This window comes from Lactuca saligna, chromosome 5 (genome assembly GCF_052625555.1).
Source record: "Lactuca saligna cultivar CGN05327 chromosome 5, ASM5262555v1, whole genome shotgun sequence".
Classification (NCBI taxonomy): Eukaryota; Viridiplantae; Streptophyta; class Magnoliopsida; order Asterales; family Asteraceae; genus Lactuca; species Lactuca saligna.
In genome coordinates this window covers 304,734,607-304,756,065 of record NC_136421.1, presented here as the reverse complement: position 1 = coordinate 304,756,065, position 21,459 = coordinate 304,734,607, and the positions used below count along the sequence as shown (strand labels likewise).

Here is a 21,459-nt window from a genome sequence, read left to right as displayed (position 1 = left end):
TAGGTACTCTCCTCCTCGATCGGATCGAAGCATCTTGATTTTCCTGTCCAATTGATTCTCCACTTCATGTTTGAATTCTTTGAACTTTTCAAACGTTTCTGACTTGTGCTTGATTAAGTAGATATACCCATATCTACTATAATCATCGGTAAAAGTCACATAGAAGCGGTTCCCATCCTTTGTGGTAGATCTAAAGGGCCCACACATATCGGTATGTATGAGATCCAATAAACCCTCATCCCTCTCACAAGTGCCATAGAAGGGTGACTTGGTCATCTTTCCAAGTAAACAAGATTCACATGTGTCATCTTCCCTAAGGTCGAATGACTCCAACACTCCAGCCTTTTGGAGTTGGGCTATGCGCTTCTTGTTGACATGTCCAAGACGACAATGCCACAAAGATGCTTTATCCATACTATTGGAAGAATCTATACACAACACATCATTTCCTAGGTTATCTACAACCATAACAGTTTCATAAATTCCATTACAAGGCATTGCTTCAAAGTATAAAACACCATTTAGATAAGCATAAATAGAACCATTCATATTATTAAACGAATATCTAAATCCTTGTCTAAACAAACCATGAAATGAAATGATGTTTCTAGCCATATCTGGCGAGTAGCAACAATTGTTTAAATCTAAACCTAATCCATTACTAAGCACTAAAGAATACACTCCAATCTTGGTGACAGGCGACGATCTTCCGTTTCCCATGATTAGATTTATTCTTCCTCGCTCCACATCTCTATCTCTTCTTAGTCCCTGCAAATCAGAACAAATGTGGTAACCACATCCTATATCAAGAACCCAAGAAATAGTATGAGATGAATTATTAGATTTAATTGTGTATATACCTGCAAAAGATGGCTTGATCTTTCCATCCTTGATGGCTTGCAGATATTCCAGGCAGCTTCTCTTCCAATGCCCTATTTTGTGGCAATGATGGCACTCTGCCTCCTTCGGGTTAGGGTTGGGCTTAGCAGGATCAACCTTGGTCCCACTAGAAAAGGAACCATCTTGGGACTTTCCCTTACGGTGGCTCTTTGACGGAGCCTACCTCTTCTTGCCCCTTCCTTGCCCTATAGCCAAAACAGGAGTAGCGGTTAGTGCGGGAGTTGGTGCAATAGACTAGTCCTTAAGGTTGCTCTCAGCAGTCCTTGGAGTTTGCTTTGGGTGACCTCTTCCTTGTTCATGTGGTAGGTCATCCTAAATTGTTTGTAGCATGAAGACAAGGAGTGAAGAACAATGTCAATGGCCAAATCTTCCCCAAAGTTAACATTTAACTTGCAAAGACGATCAACATATCTTTGCATCTTTTTCAAGTGCACGATTAACGATTCTCCACTTCCCATCTTGGCGGTGATCATGTTGGTGATGATCTCGTAGCGCTCTTGCCTCGCGCTTTGGTGGTACCTCTCTATCAAGTCTTGATGCATTTCATAGGGATACATGTCCTCATAGGACTTTTGGAATTCTTGGTTCATAGTGGCTATCATGATGCAATGGACCTTCGTTGCATCACGTTCGTGTGTCTCAAAGACAGCCATCTCTTCGGGAGTAGCGATTTCCGGGTTGACCTTCTCGAGCTTTTCGTCGAGGACATACTCTTTGCCCTCGTAGCGTGCAATGGTGCGAATGTATCTTATCCATTCGCTAAAGTTCGTACCATCGAAGGTCACCTTTTGGCAAAGACTCATTAATGTGAATGAGTTAGAAGCAATGTTGTTTGCGTTCGACATTTACAATTAGAAAGGACAAAGTTTGATTAGAATTGGATCCCTAATTAAACACCCAAAATGAAAAATTAGGGCTAGGACCCAACAACATTATTTACATATTAGAAAAGGGATGCCGTAATCCAACACACAAATAATTTGGAGGTAAGTGAATGACGATTCACTAATTCTTCACCTTGAAAACATAACCTTAAGTTTTATTGAGAATTCCTAGATTTTGAGATTCATTGAACTTTTCAATGGCATGTTTAAATCTCGATATGCCCCTCTAGTTTGGGATTGAGATGCCGAGGATCACAAAGTGGGTGTGAATAACCATGCAAATCTACATGGTGCCTTCATTGTTACAATCACCTATTCGATGTGCCGGTAAACCACACACGCTCCATCGAACTATGATAAACAATGAATCACCTTTGTCACCTTTGCTTAGAACCAATTAGTGTGGTGGTAAACCACACACGCTCCACTAACTTCTTAGCAAGGGTGCAAAGTGCAATTTCATGGGATTGCATCAATTCACTTTTCCTAAAATAGCTAAAATTGGGAATTTTATAAAATAGTTTAGTTACTTTATAGATTCATTATACTTATTAATGAGAAGAGAGATTTGCCCTATCCTACCCGTTTGGCTAACGACCCTCCACCAGTCAAGCAAGCGGTGGGTGTGAGTGCACACCCATTAAGCGCCATTTTATAGGCAGCAACCTTATACTCACCTTATACACCGGCTTCGTGAATGAGGCCTACTAACGGTAAGACTACCATTTTAATTTTACTCATATATTTATTAAGCTCTTAATAATATAATAGTATAGGGTTGAATTTTAAACTTGTAAAATTCTAGGGGTTGAAATTTAAATTCTTCTAAATTAAACTATTAATTACCAAATTCAAATTTCAAAAACTATCGGGATAAATATTGAACTTTTCAAAACAATAGGGATCAAATAACAAATAATTCAAATTAAACAATTAATTTCATAATTATCTATATTTGACCTAATCCAATTTTAGTCATTAGATAATTACCAAATAATCTTAAATAGTCCATATTTATCATATAAATAATTAATATTCATAAGATATGAAATTATCTATTATTATGTCAAGGATAATCATTAAATTAGGTTGAAATTCGGATTTATACTTAATAAAATGATTTAGGTATCAATCCAAGACAAAAACAGCAACAAAATCCCGAATTTTCCTCTGTCTGACGTTGGAACTCGCTGAGTTCATTAGGCAGATGACTAAAAATTGAATTTTTTAAGCAACAAGCAATTCACCAATGCATCAATTCAATAGAAATCAATCAAAGCTCTGATACCACTGATGGGTTTGAGCCATAAGAACTTTCCTATGTGCACATGCAAACCCTAATTGCTTGGATCTAGGTTTCTCTAATTGAACATGCATTATGTATCCAAGACTTTCATGGCTAGATCTAATGTAAACTAACAATCAAAAACATATGAAAACAGATCTAGAATCATACCTTTAATTACTTGCTTGAAACCTTCTTCTCCTTGAAGCTTAGAGTCACAATTGTCACTCCTCTAATGGCTTACAAACACCAACTAGCAAGAAGATGATTTGAGAGAGGTAAGGAAGAGAGAAATTGGCCCTAAGGTTACTCCAATAATAAAGGTGTCAATTTCCAGAACCCCAAGGGTCTATTTATACTATGAGCTCCTAGGGTTTCACCCTAAAACCCTAATTGGATAACTTAGCCTCAAAGCAATCCAATATCCCTCCTAGATAAGCCTTGGACGATTTCTAGGTGATCTACATCCCTAAAATCATCCAACCCATATCCATAAGGATTCTTAGCTCAAAATACAACTATCACACATTTGACAGTTTATACCCCTTTCTTCAATTAATCTCTTTAAGTCACCAAATTAATTCCTAATTAATTTATGACTTATATTAATCAAATTAATATTATTATTCCTTTAACATATTATTCTCATAATACATTAATAATAATATCTCTTCTCTCTATATAAATCACCCTGTCAAGTTGCTATGGTGAAGGCAACCCAAAAGGACCATGCACAATCGGATCAAGTACTTACCAAATATAGTTACAGCCTTACGAGCCAACTCAACTAAATTGACCCAATACGAGTACGTGGGGCATACACCGAAGGTACATTGGGTGTACTCGAGTCCTTGCATGTTGACCACCATCAGGGTGGTTAACCTCGTACGCAGGGCGTACTCCGAGTACGTGGGGCATACTCCCAAAAACTTCAAAACTCATTAAGTGCTTAACGTCTTAAGCACTTACGTCCAAATTTCAGATCCAAGGCTAAAATACACTCTAGTGTCATAAAGTTTCCAACTTTATGACTTTACATGTCCATTAACTGTTTATCTCAACTTCTTAATCCATTAAGTCATTCTACAAGATGCATGGAGAAAAACCAACCATTTGAAACCCATTTTTATGACTCAAGACCCTCCCAAGGGTCTGAAAGGACATCTTAATGGGTCAAGAACATGCTTTGTTTATGAAACACCATATCTGGGACAAAAAGAACCTAAAACTAACCCAAAACAAGATCTACAAGAAACAAAACCAAGTTCAGAACTTGATACCTCAAAATGGTGCCACAATATGGTGTGACTACTATGGAACCATATTTCCTTAAGTTATACCGTAAATCTATGTCTCATGCAAAAATATGATAAAAATTGGTTCGGATTTTTTTTTTTTTTTTTTTTGAAATTTTTAAAAAGTTTTATAAACGTAATTAATAATATATATTATTAAGTTTTACTTGTTAGCATTTAATATTATTAACCTTAAAGTGTGTCTTTTTGTTTATGTATCATCATTTCAAATTTTTTTACCGTTAACTATTTTTTTGCTAATATATAAAGTACATGTGTTTACATTTTTATCAACGTTACTTTGTGTTAATTTATAATTTGAATATTTGTTATGGGATTTTCTAATATGTGCCTAAGGCAAGTATTAGATGATGATATATATTACCATAATTAAATTCGAAATACATTTATTATTGAGATTATTAATGCACTTCATATTTAATTATGGTAATATTTCTTATAATTAATATATTTTATAATTAATTATGGTAATCTATATCATCAATTAATGAATCTTATATATGCTCTTAAGGCACATATTAGAAAAAATCTCATTGATAACCAATAAATACTTTATATTTCTAAAATAACAAAGTTACTTATTAACAACTTATAATAAAGAAAAATGTAATGAAGATGATTATCATATGATAGAAAAAAAAAGTTTTACTTTTTGTTCAAACAAAAATTAATAATATAAAAAAATATATAAGTATTATAGATAATAAACAAAATATTAAATTAATTAAGCAAATTTGATTAGACACATTTTAAAAACAAAATTAACTTAAAAAACAAATTTTATTGATTAGACATATTTACTAGGTTTAATCAAAATACGGAAAACACTGTACTTAAAACCCCCAAAAGGATTTTTTTTAACACCATCCGATCATTATCTTTATCTTTATAATTCTTGATAGATTTAACATTACGCTGAAAAAACATAAAACAATTCGGCTTTTAAAAAATCACTTATGCAAAATTCCAAAAGCATCTCTCATACCTCGTATATGATCTTCAATAATTCAAAAGTCGAGTTGCATTAGATAGAGGTGTCACCTCATAGAAAATTCTTTGTTTCGAAGCTGCAATCTTTCATAACCTTTTTGAACTTGCTTATCCTTTGTACCGATTGCCTAATATACCATACGATCTTTTGGACAACTTCGGCATGGTAGTTTGGAATTTTAGTTCATCCATCGTGACTAAGTTTAATATGGAGCCATACACCTTATGTGGAAATACTTTCCACCGTTGTAAAGATTAGACAACTTTTTAATTAAAAAATCAGTTACATTATCGTTAAAACAAACGTTATCCAAGTTCATACATAGGCTTCACATTTTTACACCCTATTCGTGAATGCAATCTAGTATTTGGCCAATTTCCTCACTTTTATCTCTCCCTAAAGCTATCCATCCCCTAATTTTCATCTATAAAAAATAAGTTGCCCTACACCAATTTCTATTCGCATTTAACAAAAACTGATGAACCGCAATGTTTAGACATGGCTACTTGCTTTTCAAGTGTCACATATCACATAGTTCCCTAACAATGATAGCTGCTCCAAAAATACAATCTTTAAATAAGGTAGTTAACAAATTATATATTTAGAGCTATTCATTTATAAAAAGACCAAATACCCACAAACTAACCATAGTCTCACTTTATTTATTAAGTAAAAAAACATAAATATGTCCAAATCAATTAAGTTCTTTGCCCAATTACGCTCATCAAATCATATACTAAAAAAAAAAAACACGTCTGAAACAAACAGTTACATGTAATAAGTTCTTAGCGACATGTATATTTACGGCTCCACAACCACCTTCCCGGTAGCATGTCCTTCAATACTCTTTTCCCAAGCTTCTTCAGCCCTACTTAACGGATACCTCGAATCAATAACAGTTTTCAATTTCCCTTCTTTCACATAATTCAAAAGGCACTCAATCTCTTCAGCTTTTGGAACCACAATCAACGGCTGTAGTTGCTTCTTTGAAAACGTAATTTTCTTCACAGCATAAGTCCAAAACGCACCACCACTAGGTGTCAAATCAATCACCTTCCCATTTGGGCTCAAATTGGGCTCAAATGTCGACCACGGGATCCCAGTTGTACAATGGATCACCAAATCGTACTTCTGGCCCGATGGGCTTTTAAGAGAGGAACCTTCCGGAGTCTTGTAATCCAACACCTCATCGGCTCCTAGGCTTTTCACAAACTCAATGTTACGGGCCCCACATGTTGCGGTCACGTGTGTGTTTCCTAGTTTTGCTAATTGGACCGCGTAGTGGCCCACACCCCCTGAAGCCGCGGTTACAAGGACATTTGAGCATGGTTCCGTCTTGACCAGGTTTATACCGCCGGTTACGGTTAGGGCGTGAAGAGCGGTGCACCCTGCGATGACTAGACTCGCACCGTCTGCAGCCGAGACCTCTGGCGGTCTAGAAACCGTTAAATTCTCCTTAGCCACTGCATACTCTGCGAACCCTCCGCCTGCAGCCCCCTAAAAAAGAAAAGAAAAGACAGACTGAGATGACATGACAGGATAAGACATAAATGTCAAATGGACAAAAATTGGAACTTACAAGGGTGGAAACGATTTTGTCACCAGCTTTAAATTTTTTGACTCCGGATCCAACTTCCACAATCTCTCCTGCTACATCACCAGCTATTCCAACAATAAAATATGGTTATGTATATGTATATGAATATGGGTTATAGTTAAGGGGCATAGAACAAGAATAGGATAAATGATGATGGATTCTCATGGGAGTAGTATTGATTATTGAACAGTACCTGGTATGACAGGAAACTTTTTGGGCAAGAAAGGGCGAACCATGCCTTTCTGAATTTTCCAGTCGATTGGATTTATGCTTGCTGCTTCTATTTTCACCAGAATCTCATTAACTCCAGGGGAAGGAATGGGGATCTCAACATGCTGAGCAAGATATAAGATAACAACGTTGTTAATTTCTACATCCTTATTCTGATATGTGCAAGTCGAAGAGTTTTAGTAGAAAACCATCTAATATGTTAGCTTATGATTCACTAGAAATCTATATCTCGTCTACAAATTGGTAATTCAGTTTCCTACATCGTGAAATCCCCAATAAGTCAGGTCACATCTAGGTTTAGCGACATTAACATCAAAAAAGCAAAGGAGCAGTAATGAATTCGAAACGAAAAGGGAGATGGAATTCAAACACCAATCTCTTTGAAATGTGATGGTATTACCTTCAAACCAGCAGAACCTCCGCCATAAGAATCGTACCAAACAGCCTTCATCAATTTTCCGGCCATATTCATTCCTCGATCTAACTTTCTGAGCAAGTTTTTCGAATTTTGGTAGCGAACGAGAAGAATGATGTGTGAATAAAGTGACGGCGTATTTTATAGACTCGTGATGACTAGAAGATTCCTCTGTTTGACTCCTCCGTGTGATCACTTGATTTTTGTTTACGTGATATCGGGCCGAAACTCTCTGCTCGATCCGATCGAAACGGGAAAATAAAAGATAATGAAGCCAAAAATCTGGTGGTTTAAAGAGCATCCCAATCTTTTATCTTATTTTAGTTGTTTTAATTTTACTTTTTTATTGATTTTATTTTCTTAATGTTCATTATTTTTTAATATTTAGTTGTGTTAAAAGTATCTAAATTTAAATAATTGATCTTTATCCATATAAAATATGTTTGAAAACTTCTATTTAGTTTATTATGTAAAAGGTCATAATAACAACTCAAAGCCCATCATTATGGATGATCTCTCAAGCATTAATAATATTTTAAGAGTTATTAACAAAACTTACTATTAGGAAGAGGTTCTTAATAACAACGATCAGACTTTTTTTTAAAATTTTAAAAAAGAATCATATTGTTCCGATTACCATATTTCAAACTATTAATGTATGTTTTGGAATGGTGAGATTTTGATGAGAAATAACATAAAAGTATATTGAAATCTGACATGGTAGGAACTAGGAAGAATGTATATTCCATACTAATATAAAGGTATTGTGGAATGTACAATATTCTATTCTGAAATCCCAGACTTAAAAGTTCAACATAATGATGATGGTCGATGATGCAAACATATTTTCATATGGCAAACCGGTGGAATAGTTTAAGTGTTTATCAGATTATGAATGATGATGCCACTAAGCCCTGAAAACCGGGAAAACATATTTCCCCATAATATGTTTTGGATTATGAAGAATCTCAAACCACTTACATGCGAATGTAATGGTGCGCAAATTTTCAACCCAAAAACAAAAGGTTTCAATACCCCGCAGCTCCTTATCACTTGTAAAGTTGTTACAACTTTACAAAAACAAATAAGATCTTAAGCTACCATCAAGAATGAAATGTGTTGGGAAGGGATTTCAAATCAAAATAAGCAAATTTACAAAAGACATGTTTAAAACAATTTGTTTCGCTAAAGATTGTAAATGGTGGTTACGAGCTGTGATATTTAAGATTACAAAAGTTTTTCAAGTCCATAAGTTTGTGGTAATTGCACTCGCTCAAACACACAGTTGCATTCTCATCATCGCACAAGGCAACGATCTTATGTGATATATTGGTTGATAGAAAATGAGCATATTTTAGAGAAAGTGCAGATTTAATGAAAATTCTAAATGACCGCTTTTGTGTTCATATTTGGTGTTGGCAAGCATTGTGGCCAAAAATATAACATCCCAAAATTCAAGACCAAAAAAGTTCGTTTTAATTGAGTTATTATATAAAATCAACAGTATAGAAACATTCATAATAATATCTCAAGTCAAACCAAAGTATCAATAATCAAAACATATTATCACAAAACCATATCAGAGTGTAATTCCCAAAGATCTCATGTGCGTAAATCATAGTGTGATGCGTTACGATCGAGCCGACTCCTTTCTTTGAAAACAAGGTACCTGAAACCAAAACTGAAAACCGTAAGCACGAAGCTTAGTGAGTTCCCCAGATACCGCATATCATACATACCAACTGGTCCATACATAACCAAGAGCCATACATATCCACAATCAAGTAAGGTGCTATGTTCCAAACATAGTCTTACTAAGGTGCTATGTGTCAAACATTGTCTTACGGTTATGCCACGGGCCGAACGTGATCTTCCTGGTCAAGCCTGGGGCCAATCCCTCGGTCTTACAGACAAGTGCCAAGGGATACCCCCTTGTCTTCCATGCAAGCATCACCAAGACAACTATACATACTACTCTACTAGGCAACTCATCATATAGTGTGCCAGGAGCCACCTCTCGGTCTTTCATACATAATAGCATAAAGTGCGCCAAAAGCCACCTCCTGGTCTTTCATACATATTGCCTAGGGCTAACCCCTGGGTCTTCCTGCCAGACGTAATAACATATTGTATGCCAGGAGCCGTCTCCCAGTCTTTCGTGCGTATGCCTAAAGCTAACCCTCGGGTCTTCCTGCCATACATAAACTAAATGGGTCAGCATTGTGACCGTAGACCCATACAAACAGTGAGGAGACTCACCTCAAACTGTTGAAGCTGCTGATAACCCTCTGGCTGCTATCCGACAACTCTCTGAACCGCTGCTCCTCTAGCTCCCCGAGCTACCAATACCAATAATAACAATTAGCCTAACTATCCTCCAGAAGTCAACTAGGTCAACTCTGGTCAAGGTCCTTCTCAAGGTCAAAGTCAACGGTCAAAGTCAACTTCCAGTTGACTCGACTCGCCGAGTTGTTTCACCAACTCGTCGAGTCCGTGCTCCTCAAATCCCAAAACAACCTCGACTCTACTCGTCGAGTCTAGCAACAACTCGATGGGTTCTCCTTCAACTAAACATTCGGGACCATCTTCAACCGACTCGCCGAGTTGTTCTACAACTCTTCGAGTCCATCTTCATAAGCTAAGGAGATTGCCTTGGACTCGTCGAGTTCCTCCTTGAACTCGTCGAGTACCATGATCATCATGTCCATTACCAACACAGACTGGCTGAGTCCTTTTCTAACCTCACTCACTGATCTGACTCATAAACAGAAGGGTTTGGGTTTGCGACCCGACTCGTCGAGTCCATGAACTGACTCGTCGAGTCCATCTTATGACATCTCTATTCTGCCGATTCTGGTCCATCCCAACACCTCCAACTCATAGATTCGGACTCCTTATGCTAGCATTGCACATAAAGTTGCTAACTTTACGTGCATGCAAGGTATTATGAGGCTAGAACACTTAATCCAAGCTACAAGGAAGGCCTAGGTCAAGAAATGGGACCTTAGCTGGATAAAGCCAACAACTTTTGAGCTTCTAAAGCTCAAGAGTGTCCAGATCTGTGTCCAATCCATCCTCAAAGGCTTAATACTCAGATTGACCTTGGAAATGGTCCAAATGTGACCAAATATATGCTAGAAAGGGGATCTAGATGATTAACAGTCAAGGTATAATCTTTTTACCTCTAAATGGTCCGAAATGCTACCCCAATTCTGGATCTATAGCTTCTTTTTGCACCACCAAGGTCCTTCCTCCTTCTCCAAGCTTCAATTCACTCTCAAGGCAAGAACTAGCTCAATCAATGGAGTTGGGTGGATAGGGTTTGGGTTCTAGACGAGAGAGGCTGTAAATGCACCCTAGGGAAGAGAATAAGACGCTTAAATAGGGTACCAAGTCCCGAAATTAGGGCTTCCTAACCCAGACTAGACTCGCCGAGTCCACTCTCCGACTCATCAAGTCGGTCACTTAACCTTACACACGGATCCCACTCTGACTCGTCGAGTTCTCCCTTAGACTCGACGAGTTGACCCCCTTTGACTTAGGGTTTTCTTTCCTTTCCAGGTCTTCTGGATTATGGGTGTTACAGAAAACTATATGTTCTAGATCTTTTGAGAGGGTTCCTTGAAGATAGTTTTCAAACACCCCCTATATTGTTACGATTTAAGAATGTTATGTACTTGACATTGGTATTTTTTGGTAAAGACTTCAAATCATGGTAAGAAAAACAAATCAAGGGCTAAGGTTTCAAAGCTCATGTGAAGATTATAATTAGGTTGGATGGAATCACAGGAAACTCATTGGTCAGTGGAATCTACACAAGAAGAACTCCTAAACTTCCTCGTATGTAAAATTTCATATATGTTTTAATTTAATTTGTAATTTCATGGGTGAACATAATCAGACGTCAGTTCAATTCATGTTTGTTGTTAAGATGAAGACTGATGAATGTTATCTAGCTTAGACGTCTTTGACTATGACAACAAAGTGGTTTCCACGTGAAACTTAACAAAAGATGATCCATTTGTCCACCCCTTTTGATGAATTTTCCCAAAATAAATACAACATTTTTTTGTATGTTATGGTTTTGTTATAGATGTTAGAATTTCCTAATTTTCTTTATTTTTTTAGACCAAAAAAATAAAGAAACGTCTGAAAGCTCATGTGAAGTTTGTAATTAAGTTGGAAGGAATCACTAGCAGCTCATTGGTTAGTGGACTGTGCATAAGAAGAACTCCTAAACTTCCTCATATCTAAAATTTCATATATGTTTTAATTTTATTTGTAATTTCATGGGTGAATATAATCTGAAATCAGTTTATGCAGGTATGTTGTTCAAATGAAGACTGGTGAATGTTATCAAGCTTATACGTCTTTAACTACAACAACAAAAGCGGTTTCCACATGAAACTTAACAAAAGATGATCCATTCTTCCTCCTTTTTGACGATTTTCCCCAAAATAAATACAACATTTTTTTTGTGTTATAATTTTGTTATAGATGTTAGAATTTCCTAATTTTCTTTATTTTTTAGACCAAGAAATAAAGAAACAGTCTGAAAAACTATAACATCTCAAAAATCAGAGTAAATTACACAAATGGTCCATATGGTTTAGAGTAATTTGCACGTTTGGTCCCTAACTTATTTTTTTATCTCGGAATGTCCCTAATGTTTATTTTTGTTACGCACTTGGTCCCTCTCTTACCTAAAAAGACTATTTTGGGCTTGATTTTTTAACTTATTTAAATAAACACACCATCAACCCCATCCTCATCACCTTATCTTACTTATCCCACCATTTTTTTCATATTTAAATAATAGTCATTTTACGTAAGACAAGGACCAAACGCGTAATAAAAACAGATAGTAGGGACCAAGCCCGTAAAAAAACAAACAATATGGACTTTCTAAGTTAAAAAAATAAGTTACGGACCAAACACGCAAATTACCCCAAACCATACGGACCATTCGTGTAATTTACTCCAAAAATCACAACAAATCTAAACTTTTCAAAACAACCCATTTAAAGAAGTGTTTACATAACTATTATTTTCAAAACATTATTAAAAACCAGAGTCTTCCAAGATCCGATCAACATAAACCAATGATCTATACTATCACGCATTCGCCTTGCCATGGTCCTCAAAAGTACCTAAAACAAAACTAAAATTGTAAGCCAACGCTTAGTGTATTCCCCCAAAATATCACCATATAAACATAACAAACATGGACCACCTCAATGGGCCTTCAGCCTATCTGGACTGCTATTTGGGCCTTCAGCTTGACTAGTCCACCTTGCAGGCCTTCAGTCTTTCCGGACCGCCCTGGGTGTCATGGTCTTCAGCACAAAGCAGGACCGCCTCAACCCGGTACACCATCACATATCAACATATACAATAACAATCAATAACTAACATATACAAGTAGTCATACATATCTAACAGATCATAACAACATCCTATATATACCAGGATACAAATCTAACATATCACGACAGCATAACAACATACAATAAAACCAGGATATCAATCCAACGGGCCGACCTTGGTGCCTTCGAGCCGTAAGTACAATGGGGAAAACTCACCTCACAGTCTGAATGCAATCTAAATAGCTCCCCGCTCCGACAGCCGACTCAATACAAATCCTAAATGTCAAAATATTTTCCATTCTAAATTAATAACATTTCCTAAAATACCCTTGGTTAAACTGGTCAAAATCCACAAGTCAGCCGAGTCAACTCAGCCAAGTAGACTCAGGCTTCGTGAGTGGTGCGTACTCCGGAGGTACACATGGTGTACAAGTTGTTCGAGGCGTCGGGGCCAGATTTGCGTACATATAGCGTACCCTTCGGTACGCCCAATGTACGCAACAGTCCCCTTCTTAACTTATTAAGAGCTTATTTCTCCGGCTTGACACGTCTAATTGCAGATCCAAGGCTAAAATACCATTAATAGTCATAAAGTTTCCAACTTTATGACATTGCATGTCCATTAAGTGCTTAAAACACAAAATCTCAACATCTTGATGCCTTAAGACCTTCTATAGCATGCATGGAGTAAAAACTAAGCATCAAGACCACATTTTTATGACTCAAAACCCCTTATAAGGTTTAAAAGGATGACTTTTTGGGTTAAGAGCATGTCATGCTCAAGAATCACCATATCTGGGACCGAAAATGCCCAAAATGAAGAAACGACTAGATCTACAAGTAAGAGTGATCAAGTTATAAACTTTTTCCTCCTGGAGGTTGCTAGCAAGTGGGGAATCTCACATCTAAATTGCTTCCAAGCTTCAAGGTCCTTGCACCAACTTCTTTTTCTTCAAGAACACCAACAAAGCACACAAATGAGCTGAAAAGCACTCTTAACACTGAGGGTTTGCTAGAGGGTCGAATTCTTAGTCGGAGGCTTATTAGGATGAAGGTCTTGAGCCATAAATTTGTTTAAATAAGGTGCAGACCCTAAATTTTAGGGTTTGGGACCCTCGCATGTATGCCCAACGTACGAAGAGTACGCCCAACGTATTAAGTTCTAGCAAGAAATTACCATAATGCCACTATGGGCTATTTTGCACCCTTTCTTATGCACAAGGACTAGAATGCAATGCTATTCATACATAGTGTTAAAATTGAAATTATCTCAACATCGGGATGTTACAAAAAACTAGGATATGACCTATCCTAAATTTCTTGATCTTGGTTTTATATAACTTTGTTTTTTGAAGATACATGAAAGTTTAAATTAATTTGGGTGGACATTAGAGGAGATACAAAAGTTTTTTTTTTTTTTTTTTTTTAAAGTTTTATGCAGAATCCATCTTGGAAGATATAGTTAGTGTTTGCTTTCCATACGCAGACCAGGTTTACTAAAGTAGGATGTTATATAAAGCATTGTAATTTGATGTAACGACTACGTCATCTACTTTCAAGACCCACTCGAAAATAGTATACTTCTGACTCATAAGTACATTGCTATTCTACTGTGGGTATTAAAAATTTGTTGCCATTATGGATTGTAGTTACCATTATAGTAAGAAAAATCGCCCATATTTGCCCTGCACTGACAGGTTTACATATTTGCCCATGCACATCAAGTTGTCATAAAATTGTTGTGTTAAGGTGACCTATTCACAAAGTGTCATCCCTAATAATTGTTTCGTTCAAAATTAAATTATGATAGGGAAGACGAATAGTAATGAATGAAGTGGATAATCATATGCTTCAATCTTTTGCTATATATGTATCTTTTGTTATCTATATCTTAGACTGCCTAATGAAATACTAAATAAAGCAATGCAAAAAAAAAAAAAAAAAAAAAAAAAAAAATCAATCCCGTAACAAAGCACAAGTTTTTTTTTTTTACTAGATTACATAAAAGTAAAGAATCTAATAACTTATTTTATAAAAGTCATGCATGATTTTTTTTAATGTTAAATACACACCGTATAAATAAAGGCGGACCATTAAGTAAATATCATGGATATTTCTATTGTTCCCAAGAACCCATCAAAATCTTTATTCCAAAACAAATCGATAAAATCAAAAAAGGTAATTTAAAGATTCAAAACTAGGATCTTACACTAATATGTCGTTCATCAAACACAAATTTGTCACAAATTTAATCTGTTTAATGAGAAACATAGATCTTTTTATAGCTTACAAAATAAGTTCTTAAGTGATATATATATAGATACATAACTATACATTTACGTTATGGCTCCACAACCACCTTCCCAGTCGCATGCCCTTCAATACTCTTAATCCAAGCCTCTTGAGCCCTACTTAAAGGATATCTCGAATCAATAACAGATTTCAGTTTCCCTTCTTTTACCAACTTCACAAGACACTCAATCTCCTCAGCTTTTGGAGTCATAATCAACGGGTATAGTTGCTTCTTTGAACACATAATTTTATTCACAACATAAGTCCAAAAAGCACGAACACCAGGTGTTAAATCAACCACTTTCCCATTTTTGCTCAAATTAGGCTCAAAGGTCGACCACGGGATCCCATTTGTACAATGGATCACTACATCGTATTTCTTGCCCGATGGGCTTTTAAGGGCGGAACCTTCCACGGTCTTGTAATCTAGCACCTCATCGGCTCCTAGGTTTTTCACTAATTTGATGTTACGAGCCCCACATGTTGCGGTCACGTGTATGTTCCCTAGTTTTGCCAATTGGACCGCGTAGTGGCCCACGCCGCCAGAAGCGGCGGTTACAAGAATGTTTGAGCGCGGTTGGGTCTTTACAAGGTTTAGTCCGGCGGTTACAGTTAGGGCACGAAGAGCGGTGCACCCTGCGAAGACTAGACTAGCACCATCTGCAGCCGAAACTTCTGGTGGTCTAAAAACCGTTGAGCTCTCCTTAGCCACCGCGTACTCAGCCAACCCTCCACCCGTAACCCCCTAAAAAAGCAAAAATGTAGTATTAAGACAGGAAATAACATACACAAGTGGGACTAAGAGCATCTACACCGGTAAGCTCAATGAGAGAGTTGAATGTGGTGACAAATCTATGTGTCATTCAATGGATGAAACTCTACCATTGTAAGATGCCACATTGACGTTCAATGGATTTGGAGTTCAATGACCATTGAACTCTTCAATGGGAAAAAAAAATGAAAGTTTATAATTCTTAATTATTTACTATAAATTAGATTTGTAACATTTTATTGAACTTTGTAGAGTTCAATGCATTGTGTGAAAAAATGATAAAGTTGTATGAATAGTAGAAAGATGATGTGACAATCCATTGAAGTTCAATGCATTATGGATACATAAGAGAGATGTCATAGGACAAAAATTTACTAAATATGGAAAGAAGAAAGATGAAACACACAAGGGTGGAAACGATTTTGTCACCAGGTTTAAAATTCTTGACTCCAAGTCCAACTTTTACAATCTCTCCAGCTATATCCCATACTATTTCAACAAACAAATTACAATTAGGGGAAAATAATATATATAGAAATCATACGATTGGATAAAATGATGATGGATCCTAATTGAAGTATTGAACAAACCTGGTATAAACGGAAACTTTTTGGGCAAAAGAGGGCGAACCATGCCTTTCTGAATTTTCCAATCGATTGGGTTTATGCTTGCTGCCTCTATTTTCACCAGAATCTCATCAATGTCGGGAGAAGGAACGGGGATCTCAACATGCTGCACAAGATATAAGCGATAGTATATCATGCATCACGTTATAACATTACTACATCAGTAGTCCATAAATACCAGGAGTTATGTATGTAAATGTAATATATTGTTTATCAGATAGGTTAATCCTAATCTCTCTAGGGAAAAAAACGTTACTGGTTAAATAAATTCGAAACAGTAAGGGGGTAGAAAAGCAGTATAAACAACAATATAATTGTATTACCTTCAAAGCAGCAGAACCTCCGCCATAAGAATTGTACCAAACAGCCTTCATCAATTTTCCGACCATGTTAGTTCGCCGATATAACTTTCTGAGCTATGGCTTCAATATATATTTGGTAGTGAGCAAATGACGCCGTTATTTGAATTTATAAACCAATAATGTGTAGAAAGGTTCATCTATTTGACTATTTTGTGTTTTCTATTTTAACTCCTCGTCTCATCACTTCATTTGACTTTTTGGCTTAGTATTTTAGAGTTTATATATTTTTTTTAGGATTATTCTATATACATCTCCTTATTTTTTCTTGCATCATGATGGATGATAGGTTTGTTTTTCTATTATTATTTATTATTTTTTATTTATTTTGTTTTACTATCATTAGAATACTTGTTATTATTTTCATTATGATTTGTTATTCTTATTTTTAGTTTATTGTTATTTTTATAGTCGAAAAATATTAGTAACAAAAATAAAATAAGTAATAATGGGAAGTTTGGGCCTGATTGCTTGATACACTAGTATTAATAGACATAATTAATTGAAATCATTTGTCAAAATTAAAAGCCCACTAAGAAAAACAAGATTTTTGGTTGTGAGCTTTTAAAAGCTCTGTCAAAATAAAGATTTAAGGTTAAAATTAAGTTTTTTTAATAGTTGGTAAACTTACTTTTTGGATAAAACTAGTAGGTGATTCAGGCTTTGTCTAAAATATTTTTTTAACTAAAAAATAATCAGAATTGGCCCAAAAGCGGTTTTTGACTTTAAAAAATAGACTTAAACTGAATAAAATTTGAAAAGTGGCCAAAAGTGACAACCTTAATAAAGTTTAGGGACCATTTAATATGTATATAAATATGTAGGTTAGAATTTGATTATGTTTTCTCAAAAAAAATTATAAAATCTCAATGATGTTAAAAATTATGTTTTTACACGGTTAATTAAAGGTTGTATTATTTTTGTGTTTTGAATCATGACCAGATCCGATTATTTTGATCGACTAAATTATATAGTATTTGCTAGTACCTCCAACAGAAAATTTATATATACACCACTGCGGGTGAACCAAAAGAAAAATATGGTTTTTTGTTATTAAACTCTTTTGAAATCGTTGCAATCTTAGAAAGCTAAAAGAAAGGAGAAGATATGAAGATTGGGCACATAGTGCGAATGGATGTTGCTCAGAAGACATTCGAGATGTCTTTTTTTTTTTTTAACAAATGATAATCCATATAGATATCTTTATATAATTTGTTTAATGAAAAACATAGATCTTTTTATAACTGATCAAATAAGTTCTTATGTTATATGCATAAATAACTATCCAACTATATATAGTTACGTTACGGCTCCACAACTAACTTCCCAGTCGCATGTCCTTCGATACTCTTGGCCCAAGCCTCTTCAGCCCGACTTAAAGGATACCTTGAATCAATAACAGTTTTCAGTTTTCCCTCTTTCACATAATTCAAAAGGCACTCAATCTCTTCCACTTTTGGAACCACAATCAACGGCTGTAGTTGCTTCTTTGAATACGTAATTTTATTCATAGCATAAGTCCAGAACGCACGACCACCAGGTGTTAAATCAACCACTTTCCCCTTTGGGCTCAAATTAGGCTGAAAGGTCGACCACGGGATCCCAGTTGTACAATGGATAACCACATCATATTTTTTACCCGATGGGCTTTTAAGGACGAAACCTTCCGGAGTCTTGTAATCAAGAACCTCGTCCGCTCCTAGGTTTTTGACAAATTCAATGTTACGGCCCCACATGTTGCGGTCACGTGCGTGTTTCCTAGTTTTGCTAATTGGACCGCGTAGTGGCCCACCCCGCCTAAAGCGGCGGTTACGAGGACATTTAAGCATTGTTCGGTCTTGACCAGGTTTAGACCGGCGGTTACGGTTAGGGCATGAAGAGCGGTGCACCCTGCTATGACTAGACTCGCACCGTCTGCAGCCGAGACTTCTGGTGGTCTTGGAACCGTTGAGCTCTCCTTAGCCACCGCGTACTCTGCCAACCCTCCACCTGTACCCTGACATCCAGTCAGCAAAAAGGTGGAGTTAAAACCAAAGTTTATACTGTGTTTGATATAAATTAGACTAAAAAAAAAATGGAACTCACTAAGGTGGAAACAATTTTATCACCGGCTTTAAACTTCTTCACCCCAGGTCCAACCTCCACAACCTCCCCGGCTACATCACTAACTGTTCCAACAAACAAATATGGTTATGTTACGTACTTAATTTATAATTTGTGCTACTTAGATCCTTGAACTTTTTTAAGTATGTATTTCGTCATAAAACACAATATTAATATACTAACCAGGTATAAAAGGAAATTTTCTGGGCAAAATAGGGCGCATCCTGCCTTTTTGAATTGTCCAGTCGAACGGATTTATGCTTGATGCTTCTATTTTCATCAGAATCTCAAGATTGCCAGGAATAGGAACGGGGATCTCAACATGCTGCAAAAGATATAATAAATAACAATTAAAAATAACGAAGAATTTCACTACATAAACTGAAAACGAGAAAGGTGTCGACGAAAAACAATCCAAACAGCATGCAGTCTCCTTGAAATGTGATTGTTTTACCTTCAAACCAGCGGAGCCTCCGCCATAAGAATCGTAACAAACAGCCTTCATCAATTTTCCGGCCATATTCATCCACCGATCTGGGATGAGGTATGAATGTAGTGACGACGTTTATTGATTATAAAGAACTTCACGATGACCAGAAGATTCGTCTGTTTGACTTTTCGGATCACGTATTTTGACTGTGTTCCTCGGCCACTGTATGACTTTAATTTCATGTATTCTTGACCACTTAATTTTTCGCCGAACATTAGAGTCGAAAAATAATAATAAACGGAACATAAAATATATTGATTTAACCAGGTTCGAAAATACGGCATTAATCGAATGCCCTATTTTGGAAAACCATAAGGGTGGTTTGGTCCAACTATTTTTTGGATTTATGGGTTAACCACAAAAGTAAATCCCGGACAATTTTAGTTCTAGGAATATTTTAGGAAACATTCGTTTTATGCGGTTTTTGTGTTAGAGTAAGAGTTTAGTTTTATCTATAAATAAAGTTAATGTTTAAGATGTTTAAGATAACTTTTTCCAGCAATAAAGTTCACCAAGTAATTTCTTGTTCTTGTTCTTTTTTTCTTCTTTGTTCAGTTCATGCATTGAGCATCAATGTAATATCAGGTGGTATACCTACACTTGAAATCAGAGCCTAGGGCTCGTGAAGGCAGAAGTCAACCGGTTTGAGAGTCGGTTTCAAGAAAACTATAGTCTTTCGCCACGGGGCAGACGCAGTGGGAACCAGGTTCGATTTAAAAGGGGGTATGGATTTTTTTAGCACGAGTTGAAGCATCTTAACAAGAGCTCCGATTTCTCTTGATCGGGCTTGTTCTAAGGTAGAGAAAGAGACTAACCGGAGGCGCGTAATAAACGGACGGGAAGACGTCAAAGCGGGTGGCTTTGATTTGGTTCGCTTTGCGGCTGACGAAAGATAGTAAAAGTGGTTGTGACCTTGTCTTGTTGTTCGGTAGAAGGGTGCTCTCAGAACAAGCTGGATTAAAGAGGTCGGGATTGTCAAAAGAGAAAATAGGATGTCGATGGTTAAAAAATGAGGTTCGATGACATATCAAGTTTCGGTTTTGACTCCAACGAATTATTCGGTGTGGGAACCAAAGTCAAGTTGATTATGGATGCACATGACATGTGATAAGGTTGAACCAAGGGCATTCGGTTGAAGAATCTCTCGGAATATGATTGATCGACAAAGGTATGGTTGTCAAGACAAGAAGAGAATGAACAAATTACACTGTGTGAACATTATGGCGTTGGATTTCAAATCGGGTGGCATTGGATGTGGCCAAGGAATAGGTCGTTGATTCAAGAAAAGGCGAGATGGTAGTGAACACGTCTAGCGCGATGCCATGGTATATGTCACATGTGTTGTCAACAATTAAAGCGGGTTGTTAGAAGACTTGGATGTGACCGATATGGAGGTTTGGTATCCGAGAAAAGTCGGGATGGTTCCAGAAGGCGGTGATTCAGCACTGCTATGAATGAGGGGTACGACCAAACCGATTAAGGGAGTGATTTTTGGATTAATCTGTTTATCACAAGAGGAAATCCGAGACAATTTTAGTTCTAGGTGTATTTTAGAAAACATTCCTTTATGAAGTTTTCGTGTTAGAGTAGAAGTCTAGTTTTATTAGTATAAATAACGTTAATGTTTAGGATGTTTTAGTTAACTTTTCCCAGCAATAAAGTTCACAAAGTAATTCATCGTTCTTGTTTTTGTTCTTTTTCATACATTGGGCACCAATGTAATATTTAGGTGGTATACCTACACTATGATGTTATGATTCTCCCTTTGATTTTTTTGGGGGTTGAGTCTAAATTCTACCTTTTAAATGCCCTTAAATATATAATATTAGGTG

At 36.3% G+C, this 21,459-nt stretch overlaps 2 protein-coding genes and 1 pseudogene across 3 annotated transcripts; all 3 read right to left on the bottom strand.

Annotated features, from left to right (window-relative positions):
- Nucleotides 1–6,007: 6,007 nt before the first annotated feature.
- Nucleotides 6,008–7,811, bottom strand: LOC145048456 (chloroplast envelope quinone oxidoreductase homolog). The gene is made up of 4 exons (XM_078996937.1): nt 7,605–7,811; nt 7,167–7,308; nt 6,956–7,038; nt 6,008–6,873 (listed from the first exon to the last, which is right to left on the bottom strand). Exons 1-4 carry the CDS (start codon nt 7,674–7,676, stop codon nt 6,178–6,180), a joined length of 993 nt encoding a protein of 330 aa, XP_078853063.1. The 5' UTR covers nt 7,677–7,811; the 3' UTR covers nt 6,008–6,177.
- A 7,395-nt stretch (nt 7,812–15,206) lies between these two features.
- Nucleotides 15,207–17,110, bottom strand: LOC144998525 (chloroplast envelope quinone oxidoreductase homolog). Its single transcript, XM_078958268.1, has 4 exons — nt 16,999–17,110; nt 16,640–16,781; nt 16,456–16,538; nt 15,207–16,022 (listed from the first exon to the last, which is right to left on the bottom strand). The coding sequence occupies exons 1-4, from the start codon at nt 17,062–17,064 to the stop codon at nt 15,327–15,329; spliced, it is 987 nt and encodes a 328-aa protein (XP_078814394.1). The 5' UTR covers nt 17,065–17,110; the 3' UTR covers nt 15,207–15,326.
- Nucleotides 17,111–18,203: 1,093 nt separating this feature from the next.
- On the bottom strand, nt 18,204–19,804 carry LOC144998524 (chloroplast envelope quinone oxidoreductase homolog; annotated as a pseudogene). The gene is made up of 4 exons (XR_013660356.1): nt 19,592–19,804; nt 19,321–19,462; nt 19,120–19,202; nt 18,204–19,030 (listed from the first exon to the last, which is right to left on the bottom strand). The product of XR_013660356.1 is annotated as a chloroplast envelope quinone oxidoreductase homolog (transcript).
- Between the last annotated feature and the right edge of the window lie 1,655 nt (nt 19,805–21,459).